The sequence below is a fragment of the Zootermopsis nevadensis genome, unplaced genomic scaffold (genome assembly GCF_977971745.1).
Source record: "Zootermopsis nevadensis isolate Lab colony 2312 unplaced genomic scaffold, Znev_1.0 Znev_ptg000020l, whole genome shotgun sequence".
NCBI lineage: Eukaryota > Metazoa > Arthropoda > Insecta > Blattodea > Termopsidae > Zootermopsis > Zootermopsis nevadensis.
In genome coordinates this window covers 17591575-17615559 of record NW_028259152.1, presented here as the reverse complement: position 1 = coordinate 17615559, position 23985 = coordinate 17591575, and the positions used below count along the sequence as shown (strand labels likewise).

General features: G+C 38.1%; 2 protein-coding genes and 1 long non-coding RNA gene across 12 annotated transcripts in view; all 3 read left to right on the top strand.

Annotated features, from left to right (window-relative positions):
- The window catches only part of LOC110834365 (rab3 GTPase-activating protein non-catalytic subunit-like), a 39349-nt gene extending 29919 nt beyond the window's left edge, over positions 1 to 9430 (top strand). For all 8 annotated transcript variants that reach the window (XM_087352049.1, XM_087352042.1, XM_087352041.1 and 5 more), the window contains exons 22-25: positions 900 to 1067; positions 3672 to 3818; positions 4271 to 4423; positions 5235 to 9430. In XM_087352049.1, the coding sequence (XP_087208175.1) occupies positions 900 to 1067; positions 3672 to 3818; positions 4271 to 4423; positions 5235 to 5408 (642 nt within the window). In that variant the 3' untranslated portion in view covers positions 5409 to 9430. The remainder of the gene's footprint in view (positions 1 to 899; positions 1068 to 3671; positions 3819 to 4270; positions 4424 to 5234) is intronic.
- Positions 9431 to 10053: 623 nt separating this feature from the next.
- BBS8 (tetratricopeptide repeat protein 8) lies at positions 10054 to 15542 on the top strand. Its single transcript, XM_022073458.2, has 7 exons — positions 10054 to 10292; positions 10379 to 10560; positions 11328 to 11622; positions 12305 to 12729; positions 12847 to 13018; positions 13858 to 14064; positions 14240 to 15542. Exons 1-7 carry the CDS (start codon positions 10191 to 10193, stop codon positions 14354 to 14356), a joined length of 1500 nt encoding a protein of 499 aa, XP_021929150.1. The 5' UTR covers positions 10054 to 10190; the 3' UTR covers positions 14357 to 15542.
- Positions 15543 to 19446: 3904 nt separating this feature from the next.
- Positions 19447 to 23985, top strand: part of LOC147873323 (uncharacterized) — an 84321-nt gene continuing 79782 nt past the window's right edge. For 2 of the 3 annotated variants that reach the window (XR_015535981.1, XR_015535982.1), the window contains exon 1: positions 19447 to 23224. This is a non-coding gene — a long non-coding RNA (uncharacterized LOC147873323). The remainder of the gene's footprint in view (positions 23225 to 23985) is intronic. The other variant, XR_015535983.1, reaches the window with a different exon arrangement.

Below are 23985 nucleotides of genomic sequence, written 5' to 3'. Positions count from 1 at the left end.
TGGTGTCAAAACGGACCATGGCCACTTCTTTCCTAATCCTTCCCAATTTATTTTTTTACAATTATCCTTCACATTCAGTGCTGTATACCATATTTAGTTGATAAATAATTGTTAAATAAACTAAGAAATGAGAAATGCCTGTAATGGTTCATGTTAGTAAGAAAGTCAGGCTAGAAATGTGTTAGTCGAAGGATATGAAGGATATGGACTCTGACTGGGGGGTCAGACTTAGAACTCTCGAGACCACCGTGTTCCACTGTTGCGTAGTGTTGCTAGAATAGTGCCGTGTAACAGGCTGCATATATAACTAGGATGATAGAGACAAGAATGCATATGGAATTCTGGCAAAAGAACCTGCTGGGAAATGACCACTTATAAAACATTTGCATGATGACAAAAATATCCTTGTATATTCCACTGCTTGTGTTGATCATATATGAATGAGAGTCATACAAATTTCTGAAGTCTTTGCTTGATCTGAGTTCAAAAATTTAAATGTAGTAAATAGAACCACATAGCAGTTGTATTACAATGCTCTTAATGGTGGGATAGAAAACTTCATTACGAGAACTAGAGGTAAGTTATGTGACACATCATACATCAATAAGTAGTAATGCATATACAGACTAAAACCTCATCATTTTATCTTTCAGCACATTAAATTTATTAAAAAGAATTAACACCAAAATTGATGTTGGAAGTTAGTTTTGCTACGAACCTACAGAGTATGTCAGAAGGCAGCATTTTATGCAGAAGGCCCACCTTGCTCTGTATATTGAACTGGCTGTTAGAAACCAAATAGTATCAAAACCCACTTCTTTGAAGTACTAGGAATAGTTGAGTGTCCACATCAGCATTTTCTTTTAACCATAGTGAGGATGAATTGTTCTGTTCTGCAGGGTCAGGCAGCATTGTTTGCGGACTTAACCTCGCAGCCTCAGCTACCAGGCCATAATCTGGAGCAGGCAGTTATTATCAGTCGGACTAATTTCCTGTGCAAAGTCATCACTTCGGCTGTGCAGACAATACAGAAGATGGAATGGGATGAAAATGATCAAGACGATAAGGTAGTGGTTTTATTGATGATTACCATTGTATTTTCTTTTGTCTAGATAAAAAATTGGGATAACTGTATCTTTGGATTAAATGAAATGGTACCTACTCTCACTGGACTCTTGTCACTATGCACTGAAGCAGATTGAATGTTGAATCAGTTTAGTATATGTAAGGCAGATAATTTTCTCTTTAAAGACGCTCTTTGTGCGGCTTTGTGAAGCAGTTAAAATGGCACTATGCACTCCAATCGACATTTAATTTTTGTAGTTCTTGATTTTGTGCTTCCGTTTACCAAACTTGCTATATTGTCATGGACCGCAGAATGAGAACACATCCCCTCCGACACACACACGTGACACATCAGTATGCTGAATGTGCTACCTTCTGGGGGAGCTTCCACCAGAACTTCTATTTTCTGGGGTGAGGTAGAATGTTCATTGACTCTGGCAAACAATTACTGCAGCTAAAAAATGTTGGCAACTTGGCAATTGAGCCTGATTGTGAGAACAGGCAAGCAAAATGTCAAGTCACGACAGAGTCTTTATGTGAAAACTAGCAGATACAAAGTCCGAGTACAGCATACGTGAGTCACGAAGTGGACTGGACAAGTGTGATTTAGAAAAGCAACAGATTGATATGCGAAGATTAAGTAATTGAGAACAATTATGTCAAGTGTTACTTAATGTACTTCAAGTGCAGTAAGGGATAAGCCATTATTAATAGTAATAACATGTGAGATGAATCTATCTTTTGTTGTGAATTACCCATGTGTAATCACGAGTTCTGTTACAGTATTTTGGTGGTCTGTTGAGATATTGCTTTGCAACAAAATTATTTTTAAGATTTATGAGTATAGTAGTCATCTGCATTACTAGGTGTGGATACTTAACACTTAAAATTTAAAGGAAATTAAGCAAAAATTAATGCATAAAATTTACTAAATATGAAATTGTTTAGCAAGAGGAAATTTATATCAGATCTAGGAATTTTTAAGGTGGAAACGCAGTGTTAATTCTCTAACTAAAGCGTGTACCTCTGTAATCTCTCATGTGTTTTGGCTTCCTGTTGTCGATATTTCTTGCAGCAACGTAAACCGTGTGTCATACCATCTGTGTTGGCTGTGTTTAGAATTTTAGCTCGATAGAAATCAAGCGTGGTCGTATCATTCATAAAAGGCTCTGACACTTCATAAGAAAGTTTCAGTGAAGAAGTTTGGAAGATGGCTAGACACAAAGTGATACAACAAACATATTTAGTCCCACATGAGTTGAAATTTCTTCCTTGTACTCACAGTTCTCTCTGTGCCGCCATGCACTGCGTATGTAAAGCCCCCTTTTCAATTTCAGTATTATTATCCAGAATATGTTTCCACTGTGACGAAACAGGGGCACAAGCATTTATTTTCCTGTTATGTAGATTCAGAAAGAGCTGAAATAATGAAAAATAATTCTGTTCAAGCAACTTTTATCCAAAGCCTCCACTTTTATTTTTGCCCGGCATTCTGCTCTATTTGGCATTTTTAGCCATATTTTCACACTGGGCAAACTGACATGTCATATTATGCATATTTTCTGCTACAAAGCTTCTACAATTTTATTCAAAAAATATTTTGCTTCTGGATGTGGTATTATTTGTGGTACAGAAAGGTAAATCTCACAGTCTCTTCTAAAGAAATGAAGAGGCTTTTGGTATGTGTGTGTGAGAGAGACAGAGATCTGCAGAAGTTTCCTAGTATGGAGCTTTGAGTGTAGAATTTATCTGCAGAATACTGGAAATTGTGTGCAGGTTGGGATATTCATGTTTTCCACGTGTATTTAACTTGTAGGAAAAGAAAAGCAATGGATAATATTCACTGAAAAGCTTACGAATCATTGCCTGCATGCACAAAAATATAAGGTAATAGCTTGAAGTACTTTTAAGTGATGCTACACAGATTACATTGGACAACAAATGTTGGTAACCTGAACAAAATAAACATTTTTAAAAATGACAGTAAAAAATTTGTTAACATTAACAGTTTTTTTTTTGTTATTTTCTAATTTGTATTTTATTCAAAATATATGAACTTTCATATCACGTATTATGGAGTCTGAAATATACGTGTTATTTGATTGAGATTAAACTTTTTGGAATCACTGTTAAAATATCACAGGCTCGTGTTATCACATTATGGTTTAAATGTAACAAAATAGTGAAAGAAATACGCTGATGAAGAAACATGCACTTCGAATTTACTAATAAAACATCCTACTCTCATGGTTCTCAATATGATTGACATATAAAAAAATGCACTCAGAAAAATACAAAAGTTAAGAAGACGGAAATATGCTGTTTTGAAAGTAAATTCATTGCACAAAATGTTATTTTTAAGTGCTGATCTGCAATGAGCATGTTAGAATTAATGTAAAAAGTAGTTTTCATTCATTTTTTATGTAATAGAACATCATTTGATATTTTAAATGTTTTAAATATTTTAAATGTTGAAATGTTAATTATTGTAATATTTTAATATTTAATAAGAATTATTGTGATTAGACGGACAAGATTTAATATATACGTAATAGATATTGTTTTATATTTCTGCCTTCAATTTAGCATGCTGATTTCTTTAACAGGTGACAAAGTTGGATGCCAAACTTGCTGTTCAGTGGATGAGCAAATGCTTAAACCTTGCATCTGTATGGCAAGTTAGCACTGACACTTTATGCAGACACCAAATCTGTGAACTCTATTCTAATGGCTACGATCGCTTGGCCGAGGAGGTAAAACTTTAGTCACTTGGTTTTCACTTACTTTAACATAATTAATTGTGCCCAGATATACAAGCGAATTATTATATTGTTGTTGTTGTTGTTGTTGTCAGTAACTAACTCGTGGAACACAGGCTATGTTCAGAAGCTGGTTGTTACTCAGCTAGTGAAATTACCCACCTAGTATTGAACTGGAAGATTTTTTATTTTATTCAGAAGAGTCGGATGAAGTTAGTTCACATCTTCAAGTAACATTTCTTTTAGATCTGTTTTAATATTACCCTTCCATCTGCAGCTCTGTCTTCCAAGCAATCTGTACACTGCTTGTGAAACATCAGCGTAAGGAGCAGTATGTGTGTAAAGGCATGAAGTATATGATGAAGAAGCAGCTTTATTTTATATCTTTTCAATCCAACGAAGCGCAGGGAAATATAAAAGTTGACTGTCATCGTTTTATCATGCAGATAATGCCTGCAGTGCAAGATTCATCTCTGTTAGCCTCTCAGCTGTTGCTGATTGTCGGACAGCGCATGTGGAAGATTGTTACGAACTCTCCAGATGTGGTTTGCACATTGTCATATCTCAATCCTTCACTCTGTATATGGCTTCAGAGTTTGGTAAGTAAGTTCATGTTGAAATATTGAATTAATGATGTCTTATTTAAATTTGTTCTGGTATGTCTGACAAAGACATAAGATTCCTGAAAGTAGAATGTAATGTAATTATACTAGTGCATCGTTCCACTTTTACAGATTGGTTGCCATGTTTGTGATCGTTAAATGAGAAATATTTTACAGCTGTACCGTGGTAGTATTTTAAAGCATCACTTTAAATTTTGCAGTTGAATTTTTAAAAATATGTGCATGTGTGTGTATATATATATATAGTTACTGCACTCAGTTTTGCCCCGTTTGATGATTGATTCTTTCCGCTGTTGTGGTGGTACTTCCTGGCTCCAGATTGAGACTATAAGCCTATGTATCTCTGAGTGCAGTGTTCTACCGCCTGTACTGATTAGTTCCACTGGAATTGAGTTGATGCCTGGAGATTTATAACATTTTAATTTCCCATTGACAATTTCATCTTCATTAACGCTCATGAACTGATAATAATTGCATACAAATACATTCTCCGTGCATTTTCTTGGAGGATATGGCTTAACGTTGATGTTATGTTGATCACAATCATCAGTATAAGATTCACTGCAGTGGTTGAATTGATAACGGACAACATGGTGGCTGTATCATCCTATAAAGAGGTTGAAAGACTATTTACAGCTGGAGACCATTTTGTCAGTGCTGTTCATGCACTAGAGAGGGGACAGGGTTCTTTCAAGTTTTCTGTATTCTGCTGCGTTCAGGGGAGAGGGTAATTATGCCGTGTGCTTGTAGTCTTTCCATGAGATTGTTCAGGGGCATTGGTTTGCAGAATAAGGACAGTCTGAAGAGCAGTGACACCCCTGATCTAAGTGACTTGGCACAGCTGCTTGCCCTTATAATGCAGCATCTACCTGAAGATCATCAGGACTACCATCTTGCTCTTCAAATGGTTGAGCCGGTGCAGGCATTGATAAGCGCTTGCAAGGACAGGGCTGCCACGTGACGCTTGTCCTAACACGAAGGCAAGGAATATTATGGCTGTGTGATGTAAATAAAGACATGAAACTGTTAATTTTCAATTTTGTAGTTAAGACTTCAGAACTGTTTGTAAAGTAAGGCTCCAAGAATGCACCTTAAAGAGATCCCCTCCTCTCTAGATTGTTCATAATGTACTCTATAGTTCTGTAGCTATGGTTGGAAATTTTACTGAATATCACAATTTTCCTGCTAAGACAAAGAAATAAGTAACTAGGTCCATGGAGCAGTTGCTTATGGAGAAGTTGGTAATATGCTAAGCTAGTCAAACTCAACATCTCTTAAGAACCCGAAGGCTTATTATTGTGTTCACAAGAGTTTACGCAAAGAAACGGAAGCTTGTTCTTGTAAGGCAATGTTTACTTTTTTGGCACTGGTGAGAACAGTGCAGAGCAAAAACATTTGTGCTTTCATTTTTATTTGCTTGTTTGTGGGTTTAAGTGTTCTTATATATGAAACTATTTTGATATTTCTTTTCTGTAGTTTTTACAGTTATTCAAAAACAATGAAATTGTAGATTGTGGTTCTATGGGTTGTGATACTCTGTAGTCTTGTACATCCTATTGTCATCTGACTAACTTATGGATCCATGGAATGTAATAAAGATGTATGTATGTATGTTGTCACCGTTCTTTTAGTAAGAATGTATTGCGTCCATCTTCAGGGTAGCACTTCTGACTTGAAGTTGGAGATGGTATGTCCCTCCGGAACACTGGTAACTATGTAAAAAACTAAACAGTGTCACAATCCATGAAACCACAATCTACAGAAGTAAATCAAATTTCTTCTAATAAGATAGTGGACGTAGGTAATTAACTTCTGATAGCACGTTAATTCCGAGTCTTGTTGATTTGATAAAACTTGTAATTATTATAATGCCCCTGGTGAGAAGGGACCACTGATCTATTGTCACCAGAGGTTGGTACATCTCATGTGAGTTGCTCAAATATGCTGTCATAATTGCATGTAATAGTTTCATTATCAGAGTTCTCAAGACATGATTCAAAGTGATAATGCCAGAATTTTGAATAGCTTAATTGTGTTAGTTGTGCTGTCTTATCGATCAGGAATTTTTAGCTGTGGCACTTCTTCTAGAAAAATCAGAGGTGTTTTATTCCCTAGCGCACCAATGCCTTATGTGCAGCCTGTGTACATTTTTGTGATATTATATTACTCTGCATAATGATAAAATACAGTGTGTCCACTGACAAAGTTAAATGTTCTCAGCACCTAGAAGTATCGGCAGTAACGACTCGCTGCCAGGTGCTACAAGATTTCAAGCATTGCTCCATAAAGCATGTCAACTTACCTAATTATATGATTTGCTGAAAACATTCTCCCTGTGCAAGCGCACACTCTATAGAACTCCGTTACCACTTATTTTTGGGAGCAAACATGCCCATTCAAATGAAACAATTGCATCATAAAAAATCAAATCAGCGTCAACTTTCCCATCGAGGTCGCATGGTTGCAAAACTTGAACTACAATCTCATTGTATGGCTGAAGTTCAAGCAGCTTCATTGCTTTGACTGCTGATGATTTCAAGATGCCGGTCACCTGGGTAAGGCAGCTCAGCGATTTCATTGGTGTGTGTTTTAACCTAGCTCCTGTATTTTCTGGTTTTTATTTGGTAGTCACATTGCACATTTTTTAGCTGGTTTATGGTCCAGCAGTGACCCATTAGGCGTGACTTTATTAAAAAGTTATGGATGCCTGTTATATTTGGAACTTTGATCCTGCAAAATTTGAAAAATATTCTGACATTTTCTAGCGGAATCACTTTTCACATGATTCACACGGAAAGACACGCTGTTCAACAGTCTGTTGAAACATAACCACACACACACAACTGTAACCATCACTTAACACTTTTAGCACCAATTGCTCTTGGAGCTTGATGGTGAGTTATGCATTTCCTGCTGGGAGCTGGGAATTGACAGATGCGTTTAAGTTTGTCAACAGATGCACTATAGTTGTAGCCTGAATTCCATATTTAATTTTAATTTAAGTTAGCAGTTAATGGAAAGTAACTTTAGGAATTTTATTGACTGAATTATGATCCTGTTTGTAATAGTAAGCTACTAGCAGTTCAAATATATTGTCGTGAAATATCGCAAAATTGTCGCCATTTATAAACGACAGCTCGTGACTCAATTGGAAATGGTGTAAGTGGGCCTAGGTTTTAAAAGGTACAAAATCATCATTTCACTTTTTTGCGTACTTTGGTCTTCAGCAAAAGTGATTAAAAATCATCACTTTTTATTAAAACAGTTCTATTTATGTACCTGTGTTTTAAAAATTTCTCGGTTATACCAAAATGACTGTATACTTTTGCAGTATGAGGACGTGCTTGCATTTATTAATTGTAAAGACAAGACATTAATTTATTTTTATGAAAGTTCCCTTTACATTGACATGTGAAGGGTGCAGAATCTGCCACACTTCAAAAACTTTCTCAGCAGAAAAATTTAAACATTTTTTTTAACAAATGGCAGATATTTGTCAGTGGTTTCAGAATATTGTACAGTTTTATTTTTTCTTGTTAATAAATTACAGTTTTAAAGGAAAGTACATTAAATTTCCCATTCAGAGTACATTTTATAAGTAGTATAGTTTAAGGTGGGGATCATCAACCATACAAGCATGGGAATCTTGGTGTTTTTCGAGTGCTCTCAAGGATTTTGCACTTTACAGTATCCAGTATATTTTGTTGACTGTTCACTGATGTGAAAAGATGTGAGGCGGAGTACATTTCTAGCTTAAGATGATGGTTTGTTATAAAGCATAAAAGGTCACACTTTATAAAACCATACTTTATGCAATACTGCACTGGATGTTAATTGCACAAGAGTTGGTGTTTTATCTAAATTGAGTTACTTAGTTTTATGTCCAATGGCCCAAGTTGAGGTTTCTGTTGTTGGTCTACGGTGAGCCGTGGTTACGCTCTCTGTGCCTGTGAACTTCAACGTTGCGTGGGTATTAATACAATGGTCAATGCTTACGCCATACGGTTTCTTATATTTGAGATAAGGTTAAAAACTGTGAAAGAATTCTTACATAAAATATGACTGGTCCCTTAATCACAAAAAGTAGTGTTTTTAAAGGTGCAAAGGTTTTTGTGTGTGAAAAGCATACGTTGGCATTTTTTGATTCAAATATTTTCCTAGTTACAATCCCAAAAATGGTTGGTGACCCCTGGTGTAAGAAACTATTACTCACAGTGTGTTCCAGTGGTAATAAGATAACAGAGTTTTAAAGTTGCAGTTTTTAAAATAAATTCTGTTGTGGAGGGCATGTGGCGCAATGGTTCTGCTCTGCTCAGCTGAGGTATTTGCAAGCCATCTCAAACACTGCTTATAAGTAAGCTGTGTGCTGTGAATTTCAGAAGCACAGGCCTAAGTGTGTGCCAAATGGAATGTATTCAGAGAATGTTGCCATGTTTTAATCATTTTATGATGGATAATATGAAAATTTTCACTTTTATATATTAAGTTCTTTCAACTTGTGGACATATCATCCCTACAGAAATGAAAATAAAATTTTTGTAATATCATTTTGCTAGTGGAGTCATTAACAGAGACTTCGAAGTGTGTTTATTCCAAATTTTACATTTAGAATTACAAGGCAGATCAGGGTAAATGCATTCAGAATTCTTATAAGAAGTTGTGTATTTTTTAAAAAGTTCAGTTTCTTTGTGTAACACTTGGATTTAATTATTCTGGTAGCAGCATGTTGACATAACCGTTCGTGGAATGGCACTTTTACATGGCAGCTCAGCGAGCAGAATGTTGTTGGAACTAATGAGGCAGTTTCATAGATGAGTTCAATTTTTTATTTTCACTTCCCCTCAGGGAACTGTGCTCTTGCATTTATACAGAAAGGAGAAATATTCCAGAAGAAGGGTTACTTCTTAAATATATTTAAATTGTTGAGTGTTGCTAAATTTATGTAATGTCATAGTAACTTATGAATAAAGTGCATACCAACTATATTTATTTATTATAAATCAAATTAAATGCCATCAAATTTAACAAATAATTTGAGTACTGATACTATGTAGTGTGTTGGCGTGATATTTACAGTTACTTAAAACTATGTATGATGTGAAGCTTTCGTGGCAGATGTCAGTCATAAAATCTCAGGTGAGTAGCCGCATCACTTGATTGAACTCTGCCGATATTTCGAGGTCCATCTCTGTCCTCATTTTTAAGGCTAGCCATAGCAATGGTAATAGTGTATTTTTATAGTGTTAATAGTTGTTTGTTGTTTATTTTATATTCTAATACACTACACGGTATGCAAAGTTTTAAGTCCGGGTTGTGCCGCATTGTCTGGTAGAAGTTTACCTGTTTTTCACAGGTCCTTGCTGTCAACATCACCAGGACGGTTATTTTATTTTATTACAGTTATGTAGTATATACGTATTGAACAAACAAACAAACATATTTTCGAGAGGTCATAAGAAATACATTGACTATAATTCGTTTTTAATTTCTTACATGCTTTATTGTCCTGTCATCGCAACTTTTTACATTTATACGGTTGATAGTTCTTACCGAGTGTGCTACGGATGTCGGGTTTCGAACACCTCGTAAATGTATTATAGATGTCACTGTAAGTGGAAAAACGAAGTTTGCTGTGCGGTAGGCTTTTTGGTATGCGATGAATACTAAATGTAAACAGAAATTTTTGTAGACGGTACATTTTCGAGGTAATTGCGCTTTAAATTAGAGCGTAGAAGATTTCAGTATGGATCCATTTTATACAGCTCTAAGTTTTTATCGTCGACAAAAATACGAGGATTGTGCTTCAGTGTGTACTGAGTTATTGGAAAAGAATCCCTATGATCAGGTTTGTGTTTTAATGTGATAGGTTATTTTGTGAAAATGTTTTTATTATATTAGATCCTTGGTAGTATATGGTCCGTCTTATTCTAGGCAATTTGGACTCTCAAGATGAAAGCTCTCACTCAGCAAGTATATGTGGATGACATTGAGGCAGAAGAAGAAGGGATTGCAGAGGCACTGATGGACAATGACATTGTTGCACAAGTTGCAAGGCCAGGCACCTCGCTTCGTACACCAGGTACTGCACAAGGAGGGCTGGTTCAGGGACTCAGGTACAAACAATCTTTTAATTGTTATAATTGTAATACCTCTTGAATGATTTAGTTAGTTGGTATAGCAGTAATTCTCTAGTCTTGTATCCAATAATAAGCAGATTTAAAATCTTAGTTGGGTTACCAGTTGTCTAAATTCAAGCCTTTTGTGGTTTGCCATAAATTCTCCAGATGAATGCTGTGACAGTGTATTAAAATAGACTGTGACTACCTCCTTCCAAAGCCTCATCTACCCATCATTTCATCTTCATCTGCATTTGAAACAGCATCATTAAGTACCTTAATAATAAGCTATGATTACTTCCCTCTTTATCCTTTTGAATTCAACATTTATAAATATTGTGACGTAAAATTAACATTCTATATGTATTCAGATTATGTACTAAAAGGGAACTGCAGTTTCAAAATCATTGCTTTGTGAATTTTGCAAGTGTATCCTCACATTCAACCCAGGGTGCTGCACTGTGAGGGTGCCACCTCTACCAGGGCCTTCAACCTCACATTTTGACCTTTACCCCATGAATGTTTAAATGCCTGATGTCCCTGTACATGAAACCACAGTGAAGGGTTAAATAATAAGAATAAAAATATCTGAGATTTGTACAGAATTGGAAGTTAATATAGGAAGGGCTACCATCTTACAATTAACTTGCAAATGATGAGAATGCATTTATTACAGTAATTTTAATAACCACTTACCTTCCTTTGGCTGAAAATTTAAGTTGTATCGTTATTAGTGTGAGATTTGTTTATAACTGTACTGTAAGGCCTCGGACGCAGAGCGGGCGTCCTCTTAGTGGAGTTGTTCGCCCGGCTACGCAGTCTGCTCGCCCTGGAACGATGGAACAGGCGTTACGTACTCCTAGGACGGCCAGGACGGCCCGCCCCATTACATCCCAGTCTGCCCGTAGCGTGCGACTTGGAACAGCGTCAATGTTGACAGAGCCTGACGGTCCATTCATACAACTCTCGCGGCTTAATCTAGGGAAATATGCAGCTCAAGGGAACATTGCGAAACCACTCTTTGAGTACATCTTCTATCATGAAAATGATATTAGGCATGTAAGTTGCAAGGTGTTTTGGCATTTCTTTTACAGTCAGATTTGGTTAAGGATGAAGTGACAAGCTGTCACCAGGTGATTTTACTGTGTGAATGAGTATCTGAGAACTTTTCATCGTGGCTTTCAAATTTTTATTTGACATTGACATGTGATCTGTCAGAAAGTTACTTATTACTACGCTTGGTAATAAATAATGTGCCTTAGAGGAAAATAGATGTAATCCTGAAGAGCTTTTAGTGAGACGATTGCTCTGTAAATTTAAGAATATTGCTGAAGCGACGCTTGGAAAAATGGGAGCATTTGTAACAGAGAAATGTTCAGGAACACAACAGAATAAGGGCATAGAAGAAGTAACAAGGGGAAAATGTCCATGTCAGTAATTATTGTTATTCGCTGTAATTTAACTTTAACATTTTTAAAAAAAGATCTGTAATTGTTATTAATTATAATTCTAGGTTAGGAAACGTGATGGGTAAATAACTTCTATAACTTGTATTTGATGATCAGAGTCAGAGTAAAAAATACCACTGGTCTGTGTTTAAGAGCTCTGGTTTCTTTGTAAGGAGACTTCAGATTTTTCTACTGTTTTATACACACAATGTATCATTACTTCAGTTTTGTTGTAATGTGTGTAAGAAAACTTTGAAGGATTTATTTGATGAGAGTTACCTCTCATTTTATAGGCAATGGAATTAGCTGTACAGGCCACACAAGCTTGTAATTTCAAGGACTGGTGGTGGAAAGTGCAACTTGGCAAATGCTACTTCACTCTGGGCTTAATCCGTGACGCAGAGCAACAGTTTCGTTCGGCACTAAAGCAGCACCAGGCGGTGGAGATATTCCTTCGCTTGGCTCGTGTTTATATCCGCCTGGACCAGCCGCTTTCGGCTTTGGACGCGTGTAAGACGGGGCTGGAATACTTCCAAGGGGAGGTGACGCTGACAACGGAGATGGCGAGGCTGTTCGAGGGACTTAACAACATCCCGACTTCCATTAAGTACTACCGAGATATCCTGAAGGAGGACTCGACGCATGTGGAAGCCATTGCGTGTATAGGAATGCAACACTTTTATACAGACCAGCCCGAGATTTCACTTAGATTTTACAGGTATGTTTAAATTGATGTATTCTTATGTAAGTAATTAAGTTACTGGCTGAGTGAAGGTACGGTAATCGACTGTGTCATAATGTATACCAATAATTTGATCTTTTTGGTTACTTCCAGGAGACTGCTACAGATGGGAATCTACAATGCAGAGCTCTTTAACAATCTGGGGCTGTGCTGCTTCTATGCGCAACAGTACGACATGACAGTGACATGTTTTGAGCAGGCCCTCAGTCTTGCCGCTGATGAGGCAGTTGCTGATGTGTGGTACAACGTTGCACATGTGGCCATTGTAAGTTTACTGTACTCTGTACGCTGTCGCAAGCCGCGTGGCTGCGTAGATTTTTTCGTAGGTCACTTAATGAATCGCCAACTACTCGGACTAAATTGTTGAATGGTTTAATGGGATCAAGAAAGAAGCAGTCAAGACTTATTTGAATGCGTGAAGTAGCTTTACGTACGCATTTGGGATCTTGACTTAACTGAAAATTGTTCTGAACATATCCGTAAAGTCATCTGACAGGGCTGCGCTAGCACTGGCTTGATGCTTCGTTAGGACACTGTCCTCAGGTTTGAAACAAGTTTGACGAGGGGGCCCAATAGATAGTCTTTCTGTCCTCTTCCCCCCCCCACCCTTACCTAAATATGGAAGAAGAGTCCAGATTCCAAAATGTAATTTTATTAATTTATAATTTAGACTGTGAACAAAGTCCAGAAGAAAATAAAATCTTCTCAGGCAATCAGCTGCGTTAACTGGTTACCGTAGTAAACTGACGTTTCGGGAACAAACTCTGTCCCCATCTTCAGGGTTCTGATGTAACTTGATCTTCGGAAGTCGCCTGTGTAACTGCCTGCTCGGGACCAGTGCGCATGCCTAGACCCAGGACCAAGGAGCTAGGGGGCGGAGTCAAGCGCTCGGTTTGCTTGGCTCTGCTTACTTCCTGGTGTTCCCCCAACATTCCTGAGCCTGTTCGTCACCGGATACCATGCTAAGGATGGAGGTTTCGTCTTGAGCCGAGCATGGTATCCGGTGACGAACATGCAGGTAGAACAGATTGGACCATCTGTGACTTCGAGACTAGTAAAATGTTGTGACGTTGAAGTAACTGAATGTGTTTTTCTGATTTGTAGGGTGTTGGCGACTGCAATTTGGCAATGCAGTGCTTGAGGTTGTCTCTGTCAGCAGACAGTAACCACGCTCCAGCTTACAATAATCTTGGCGTTCTGGAGATGAGGCTTGGGCACTGTGAGCAAGCACGTGCGTTCTTCCAGGCAGCTGGAAGCCTTGCCCCTTACCTGTTTGAACCGCATTACAATTTTGCAAAACTGGCGGAAAAGGTAAAATGTTTTTGCTTTCCGTAGTATATTAAAGGTAGGCCTGTGATGTTTCTAGTAAAACTATAGCTGTAAGCTTTGTAAGTTGTTAAGTGGATTTGTGATCACCGTACACATGTCCCTGCTTTCAGTTTCTATAAGAATTAAATTACGAAATAAACGTGTTCACATTTTTCAGATGGGCAATCTGCAAACCAGTTACATTGTGATTCAGAAAGCTCTGCAGGCTTATCCAAGCCATGTCAGTTCTAAGGAACTACTGGAAAGGCTACGGAAGCACTTTGAATTTATATAAATGAAGTTTTGCTGGATTCGATGTGCAAAGTCTACTGACTGGAAAGGCTGCTGCTAGGAGCAGGTCAATCGACCGTTCATATGTAAATTTGCATGAAGATCACGATGCACCATACCCTGACTGTTGTATGAAGTGGGGTACACTTGCACTCAGTTGTTCCTGTGCAATCACTGTATTGTCCAGGGTTAGCATTCCATACATAAAATATGAGGAGAGGTCAGGGAGAAAATTTACAAGGCGTCCGTCTTGAAGTGATTCGGTGAATGTTTTTTTTGTAATTAATACAATGTTAATTTGTCGGTGGATTAGTGGTTAGGTTCTCGCCACTGGAACCAAGGTTCGCGGGTTCAATCCCAGCCGAGGTCGATGGATTTTTAAGGGTGATAAAAGTCCGTAGCACAACTTCCTTCGGAGGGGAAGTAAAGCCGGCGGTCCCATGTCGTAGATTTACGTCACGTAAAAGAACCTTATGAGCGTGAACGAGATGTTTCGTAAGCAAAATTCAGCGGCCATTTCTCACCCAGGTCTCTCCTGATTCACTACTAGATGGCTCTAGCGGACAAAATCAGGATTGAGTAGAAATTGTGCAGAGTCAGTGGGCTCGTCACTCACTACGCGTAAATGCACACTTCAAGACCGAGAAACCTCCGAAAAAGGAGGCCGCGAAAACCCACAAACCGGGTTGTAGAGCCTCGAAACAACAACAACAACGTCAATGTATGACTTGTAAATTATTTTGTAGACTGAAACTGATCAAACTGGAGGATGAATTTTTCTGTCCTGTTCATGCAAGTCAGTGATCTGTTATTTCCTCTGTCGTTGCTTGCAATTTTCATATTGTGATCACTTTTGGCCGTCCACGTCTTGCTTCGTCACTGTGAACGTAAAGTATGTCATGAGAGTGTAAAGGTGTAAGCTGATGACAGAAAAATCGCTTGCACGTACTGTAAAGTGCCTTATGGCTTGAATAAGACAAGTTACGATGGTAGCGAATCAGTGTTATGTGCCTCACGTGAGGCGTGAAACAGATAAGTCGTATAAATTTCTGGGTAAGTTTTATTCTGTTTTGGACGGAGATGGCTCCATATTTGCTGCTTATATGGTTTTTGAGTTGTTTTCTATAAGTACTGTTTGAGTCGTTACAAAAATAAAAATAAAAGTAGTGTTGGTTGTGTTGATTCGCTAAGTTGAAATTTGGAAATTATTCTTTTAAGTTCAGATAATTTTGAATACTGACTGAAAGACTTTAAATACTGTACTTTTATCATTTTTGTAACGTGTTACTCTGTCGGTCTGTGCCGTCCAAAATACCAATTACACGACAGTTGTATAGTATGTTGCCCTTGAAAGTGCTTGGCGCCTTTTATCGCTTCGGAATCCCTGAATCCGCGCCAGGACAAACGAGATTCGTGGATTCTCAACATCTAAATTAAAGATGTCGGATCCTGAAAACAGCCCTCTCATATTTTGTTTGAGTAATTACTTAATTTAAAAAGAAAGCGCGTAATGTGTGCGTCTTTTAAAGGTAGCGTATTCTCCGCTGTAATCCAGCTAGAAAAATTGTGTTCGAGTGCCGCGGCGTGATTCTTTAATCATCTCTTTCCCCTGGCTGTGAAGTAAGATCACAGAGAGAGGATTGTGTTTTCGGAACAGAGATTTACTTTCCATTTAATTTAGAAGTTGTGGGGAACTGCTAGTCTTCTTCAAGTTTTGTATCTTAAGCTTTAATTAATTTGCTTCTTGCTGCAAGGGAAGTTTCGACGGAAGAATAATCCACCCATTCTTTCTGTTGAGAGACTTATTTCTTGTTATTCTTACACTTAAGGGAAAATTTGACTTAAAAGTTTTACGTCTTGACTGTCTCTCGATTTGCGTTACAGTGTACCGGCATAGTTACAGTGACTGCAGTTTGTTTGTTTGTTTGTTTGTTTGTGGGTTAGAATTACGTGTACGTTGCATGGCTTTCGTAAAAACTCAGAACTGGATGAAAATTATGACACGTACTGATGGAAAAGGATGGAGTTCAAATTAGTAATTCCTCGTGTTCTGAACGTTTTGTAAAATTTAGCGCGTTTATTTTTCTGTGTCCTACAAATTGTAGTATGTCTAATTTTTTTCAAAAGTTTAGAAATGTTAGATTTTATTAGAATGAGTAAGGCAGTTGTTGAACCATTAAGTTTGAAATGACAGCCGCGTAGAATTAATGCATTTCTCGTTTTTGTTAAGTCGTATCTGTCGAGTTCTTTTGCAGGGATAAAATTTATATCTGGGGAAAAACTTAAGGCATTTCCCTTCTTTCTAATGCTTAAATTTATATGAGAAAAATTAGGAAACGCGGGTGCCCTGCGGCTTGGCCACACGCTCAATGATTTCACAGCACAAATGTGATTACCCCCTTAAAATTTTGAACAATTAACATGAATGGTATAAAATATATATAAAAAAATAATAATTACACAATTATCCCTTTCTGTGTTCAGTTTCCAATCCTTAATGTAGATTGCCACCATAATGTTACCATACGTAATCACAATTTGTGTTCCGTCATTTTATCCAATGGGCAAAGTGAGCAGCAGTGCATGCCCCATTATTCTAGGGGACTCCACCACGCAAACAGTGGCATCATGCACTTAAACTTTCCCAAAATATTTCCGAATATATATGCGGGCTATTTAGCGTGTGTTATAGTCAGTTCTCCATAATTCTACCAGATGTCACTGCAAGTGGCTGAATAGTTCTGTGTTCTGCTCTTAGATGTCACCAGCAGAATCACGAATGATGAAAACGTGACGTAGAAACTACACAGTCGGATAGGTAAACTATTGTTTCCTTCAGGACTTGTAATTAACAGCATCTTGGCATGATTTCCCCTATAAATGCACAACAGTGAAGAAGGGTAGTGAGGACCTTCCCTCAAAGTGGCTGTGTCGCTGGCCTGTTCCAAGTTTACACACACAGAGGAAGACACTGTAGATTTACGTAGATTCTGAATGTAATCACTTACATTCTCGTCTACGCTCCGGCTTCTTAAAGTAGGTTTTCAGGCTAACTCGTGTTCCCCCAGAGTGAGGAGATTAAAATCAACAAATGCCTGTACATTTCTAGCCTTCCAGTACTTTCATTTCTCGAGGAAGAAAGTAGTTCTTTTAGTTCACTATGATATTAGTCAGCTTTCAGATTTTTTTCACAAAAATTGTTAAGATAATTTTCGTAGAATATAAAACAACGTGACGGTTATATGAAACTTGTCATTTGTCGTAGCTTCCAGAATAAGTTGGGCCCTTTTCTGACTGAGGTTGAGGATAGAAGAGGTCTCCAGATGTGGAGTGTAGCTGTTAATATATTGAATGAGTACCTTAATCGTGGACAGCCAACAAGGGGTGGCCCTCCAGTTAAGAAAACATAAACAGCGTCTTGTAAGCCTGAATGCGGGTACACAGACTTGAACAAATTATTTGTCATGCTGTGAGATGGTTAATCACTTAACAATTAGAAACACGGTGATTGCGAAATTCTGACGTCAGACCACACGCATCCTACCCATTTTAATATTATGTTGTTATCTATCTCTGGGTCTTCCAAGTAATTTCTTCCCGTCACGTTTTCTGTATCAAATTCTATGTAGAATTCATCTGTTCAGTCTCCATTGATTTAATATTTCGAGAAGTGAAGAAAATCACGCAGGGAACAGCTGAATTATTTGTATATCGGTAGTGTGACCGAATGAAGGAGGCTTGAGATTGGCAGACCGTGTAGCATATACGAGAAAAATACATAGGTCTGTATAGTTTTAATCGGGAAGCTACTGGGGAGACCTAGATGTAGATGGGAGGACAATAGGGATTTGTAGTAAGCGTGCACTACTGTATGTATTACCAGTTGTAGCAGACCTCGTTCGCACGTCGTAGCAGAAGAATTATTACCAAACGACGTTTTTCTAGCCCCTAAAACGGAACAGCCACTTCCAAGACCTACCGCCTGTACCATAGGCTTCACTGCACAACAAAAATAGCCGAATCCATTCCATTTCTATCTGCGACCAGCATCTTGGGTGTCCTGCCTCTTATTCCGTGCGGGTAGGTCCATAGTCATCTCAATGGTTGTGTTCTGCTCGCGGTAATACACACCTACAGCTCTTATCTCGGGTTATTGATCTCGAAGGGAAGTCTCGTTCTTACCTGTTTGCCATCTTGTAATCTTCCCCAGTCAATTATAAAGCCGTTTTGTTATCGGATTTCTCGTTCTCTTTCGCGTACGCCGCTCGCTACGAACATCGTTGAAGTGTGTAAAAAGTTCCAAAGGACCGGAAAATATCTTTGTATTTTGAAGGGACATTATTTCTTTTCTCTCAGGGTTAACTCCATACGCAAAGCAGTGTTAAGACCGACGCAACAGATTAAAATCTTCACCGCGCTCACATTTTCTAGAAGCCTTGGTCTTGTAGGAAGGTTTGAAACCCTCTGTTAGATGTTTGGTAGGAATCTGTTGTAAGGTCTCACCCACAAAGGAAAGACTTGGGGACTGAGATTCGAACTCATAATCCCAGCGTTCAAATGGCTAAGATTTGCCCTGCATTCTGCTGATGTGTTATGATATTTTGCATTCGTAAGATAGTGGGGTGTGGGTTCATGACAATAAAGTGAAACATAACGTTCATCAGCTGTTTACAGGAGATTCAGATAAACGTAATATGCAAGGTTCTCAAGTTATCAGCGCTTTGAATATAGTAAAGTGAATGTAGGTTAGGTTAGGTTTGGTTAGATTAGGTTAGCTTGGGTTAGATTAGGTTAGGTTAGGTTAGGTTATGTTAGGTTAGGTTAGGTTAAGTTAGTTTCCTAATGAGAAGGGTCCGACACAAAATGGTTCATTTTAGTGCCTACTGCTTTCAAATTTGTTATAAAATACAGAGAAGGTGAATTAGATTGATCGCACGAAGCACGTATGATGGGCGCTTGAATTTTTCGCTGATTGAAGAATTGTCTTGTCTTCTTTACGATGACGTCCTCATCTTTAAAGATATCTGTTTCTTTGTCAGTAACTGATCATTTTGACAGTAATTTCTGCCCTGATAATTTATAGTTTGCTCTTTTTTAACACTGTGAAAAGGATTACGATATTAGTAATCATTTCTGTAACCTTTGAAATCTTGAGTCTGTGTCCCGTATCCGTCATTGCACAGAAACTCGTACGCGTACGTGAGGTACAAAGTAGTTCTACAGACTGAAAGTAAAATACACAGATCCTAAAAAAAACATTTTCGTTGATGTACGTAAATTGTTTACGACCCATAACTTAGCAAGAAAGAAATTTTCCGATATTCTCGTACTATTTCCTTTCATTTTAGGCCATTCCACACGCTGGCGGCTTCACCCACACGGGAATAATCTTATTGAGACGACAGTTTCTTGTTCTCCTGAAACTGTAGTAACCAATAACGAGACTGGGATGCAAATTTCTTTAATCTTAATTAGACTGCAGTAGAAGTCTGAAAAATCTTGACAATCTGATTTTTTTTGCACGTTTTATACGTAATTTGTAAATTTGTGTTTCAAATACGCACGATTCGCTGTGCAACTTTCTTCGGCTGACGAATCTTCGCCAGAGTTAACCGATTTCACAGGCTGTTTGGAAATATCAACTGACGCAAGACTTCGACCGCGTAGCAATCCTCAAGTTTCAGTGACACGTAGCAGATGATCTAGTTTAGACAAATAAATATGAACGAATCAGTCTATTTTAAGGGATCTGCAATTTAAAACACTTTAGCGTTCCTCTTAATTCCCCTATTGATAACAATCCGTGCGTCGTCTATTCACTGGGGTTCTGCCGATCGCTGGATTATCCCCTTGGATTTAAATTTCCTGGTCCTGTCCGTGACAGATCAAGGGATAAGCCGTACCTAGGGTCAGTATTAATCCTTTTTCCAGCTGGCTCCTGAGCCTCGTAGCTGCATGCATTAACACGGTACTCTAGATCCCTTGAATACAAAGACATGAACAAGAGAAGTAAGGAGTAGCAAAACCTTGGTTCTGATTGAAATGCCGCAGACATCTGCTAGAGGGCTCTCAGCGATGCACACCTCAGGGGTTGCAAGAGTGCGATTCGGTCTTGGCCGAAATATTTTGCGTAATTTAACGTAGTATTGTCAGGTGAATTGGGAAGTGGTCGGAGCCTGCTTCAAGGTAGTATTCCATCTTGGCAGTGGGCCTGGACGGCGTTGAGGAAGGCCTAATCAGTTAATCTCATCCGCCCGCGACCTCTGGACGCCCCCGTTCCATGGAGTGAGGCCCGAATTTTCTGAACATGTCATGACGTGTCTACCTGGTACTCTTATGTTTAATGGATCTCGTAGCCTTTACATAGCTTTTCCTCTCGATTCTTTCGTAATTTTTACCTTCAACTGCGTGGATTTTTTATTTTTATTTTCAAGAAAAGTTATTTGTTTGTATTTATGTACCCCAAAGGGGTGGCTGGTTGAGGGGCTTCCCCGCGGTTCATTTCTCTTTCATTGACAGTCACTGTGTCATAACTTGAGAGATGACGTAGTCAATCAGTCGAGAGTCTTTTTTAAGCGCACATCGTGTAAGCATGGCCACCAAACAAATGAATTTGTCGCTTGCAAAACTAATCAAGTTATTATACGTCCATCCGACCGCCTGTCGGTGACTGGGGTATGTACGTGTCTGGGGGGTCCAGACCAACACAAAGGCCGTGCCAGATCTCCCGTCGCTCCAACAAAAGAGAAGAATTACTCACTATTAACTGCTGTTCAGTTCTACTGACAGGGATTATCAACGGGGTTGATGGGTTGCCTACCCTCGTCCATGAAAGTGGGGGTTTCTTTTTCATTAATTGTGCCGAATGTACCCGCAACAGCACACATTCAGTGTGATGATAAAGAAGCTAGCTGCTTAACTACTCATTCTGCCCTTATGTACAAAGTGTAACCGGGCCAATAATCACATAAAGTACTTGAAGGGAACACGGACATGCTAAGCTCCTCAATTCTTGTCCGCCATATTAAAAGGGATTTGAACCAAACGTGATATACTTTGCTACATTAAAATTTTTTGTCTTTAATCCGGTGTTCTCCATACGATTTTGAACGCACCCTAATTTGGGGCACTTGAAGTGGGCCCGAAATTATATACGACCGTAAATATGAGTCTGCATATAAATTCTTATCTCATATCGATTCCCGGCGGTGCCCGAATTTATAACTTGTGTTGGGCAAGGCCGTGGTCTAGGCAACACGGAGTTTTCCTTCGTGGCATCCCAACAATTACTCCATTCACACACAGAAGAAGGCATTGGCAAACCACTTCTGGATCATCTGCCAAGAACGTATATGAACAGGTCCCAGTCCGAGAAAAGGATGGAAGGATCCTGTTCATATGGACCTGTCATCAGACAGAACACTAAATAAATATAAATAAATAAAATAAGAAGACACGCGTACGAAAAACTTAAGACGTGTTGAATAAAACTGCCGATGATTAACCTGTGGGTGTCACGAATTCTAATTACGAAACATTAGATATTGTTTTTATGACTATAACGTGTTAATATATATAATTAATTACAGGGAATTCTCGCCACACCTAAAACCAAGTGGCGGCCCACAGTTTGCGGAACACTGCCTTAGTTTATACTGCGAACTCCAGAAAATAATTTATTTTCTGAAAGCTTTTGGCCGTGCAGATTATGTAGCGAGCCAGAATTTTCCTTCCAGGAGAATATTTTAATTCAAAATACAAAAATTAAAAAAAAAATACTAACATTTATTTTACGTTTGTTATGAAACAAAAAAATTTGTATTTGTTTGTCGTAATTCTAAACCAGTTTTGGCTTGTCCATGGTGTTTCATTGCGTTAATAATTATTTGAATTTATTAAATAATCTTTGACGGTTTCATTTCCATTCAGTTCTGAGCAAATTAATAGTTTTACTATTTATGAAGATTACCGGCGCACTATTTAAGTTATGAAAGTTAGATTCGTGTTGTGTTTTCCTTTGGCGTCTGAAAACACGCAGTGTCTTGTAGTTTCACTGAAAAACTTGAAAGTTATTTGTGACGTAATGATTCTGTTGACAATTTATGAATGTGTGATAAATTGCAACGACTTGGCCATATTCACTTCGAGTACCGTAATATGTTAATGAGTTTCCTGGAACCAAAGACTATTATTTATAAACCAGAGCCTAATCAATTCGTCAAACGTGTGTACTTTGCAGTTGGTCTTCTCATAATGTATAAAATCACTGAAGTTTAAAATTAGAAGTTGTAAACACATTGCAAATATATTTTCACACATTTTCGTAACACATTTTTGCCGAATGACCCTTCCTTATAGACGTATTTACGTCAAAATAAGAGAACTTTATTGTCAGCACTAATATAGTTGTTGCTAATAAGAAGCTTAGCATCATCGTTGTAAATATAATTGAAAACGAGACGGCGACATTATAGATGAGGATGACGTCACAACTGGAAGAATGAGTGAAAATGTAAAACGTGAAGATCCAGGTAAAAACACTTGGGACGTATAAGAAGTTGAATGCGGTGTCAGTAACAGTCTCAAACAATGGCCCAGTGAGGCAGGCTAGCCTAAAATTACGTAGCAGGGTGAAATGATAACACTTGTGTTTAACTGTGGTCTTAAACTTCGTGCCGATAGATTGGTCAGGTTGGTACTCAACTCCAGTGAAATATGGCGTGTTGCCTGAGTTGGGTTTTACAAGTTTCGTGTGCAAAAGTTACGTTTTGTGGCATTTCTCTTACGGCTTTGCAGTAACAGTTTATCAACATTGGCAGCCCAAGATTTGTGAGCAGTTTATCGGAACAGACATCCACCGAAGTGTTTGGAAGTAAGTCATAATTAATACTATTTGCTTCGATCAGCGCTGCTTGTGTTTTGGGGTTATGGTTTAGTGAACAAGTGCAGCCACCTTCCGGTTCAATAACTCACTAGTTTTGTACGCGAATCTGTACACAGACCTAAATGCACAGAATATTTGCAGTTGTCAGTCGATATGTTTGCTTGCTAATGCTTTATTACGAAGGTAGCTTTGACTGTGTTTTGAACGCGATTATTTTGAATGTGTTTTTAAGTTGTTATTAATAGGCAGGTGCTGCTTTGACTGTGTTTTGTTTGGAACCTGTGCGCCTAATATGCTGTTAATCTTGAGATAACATTACAGATTATGTAATCTTTATTGATAAACATATTATAACAGTTGTTCATGAATATAATATAAGTATGTTATTTTACGCATGAACTTTGACCAAAGATAACAGACTATGGGTATGTTGTTGATATTTTATTTCTTTTAAAATGCCCTTAGGAAGGCTATTGGCATTTTTTACCAAAACATTACAAAATGCGGTCAGCCATACATACATTCAAACGATAGTAGGTAATGTGTTAAAAATACGTTACTTTCTTCGTGGTATGGAGAATTTGTAGCCAATTTCTGCTGTAAGTTTAAAACAACAGGATATTCTGTACTTTGATTAAATACGTTTAGTTTTTCCGTATCATTTAATAACTTCAGGAGAAAGGGAAAACTGCAGTTAATGTATTTAGCTGGCTCTACAAGGCAACGCGTAGGCCAGAGGTCCTGAGACC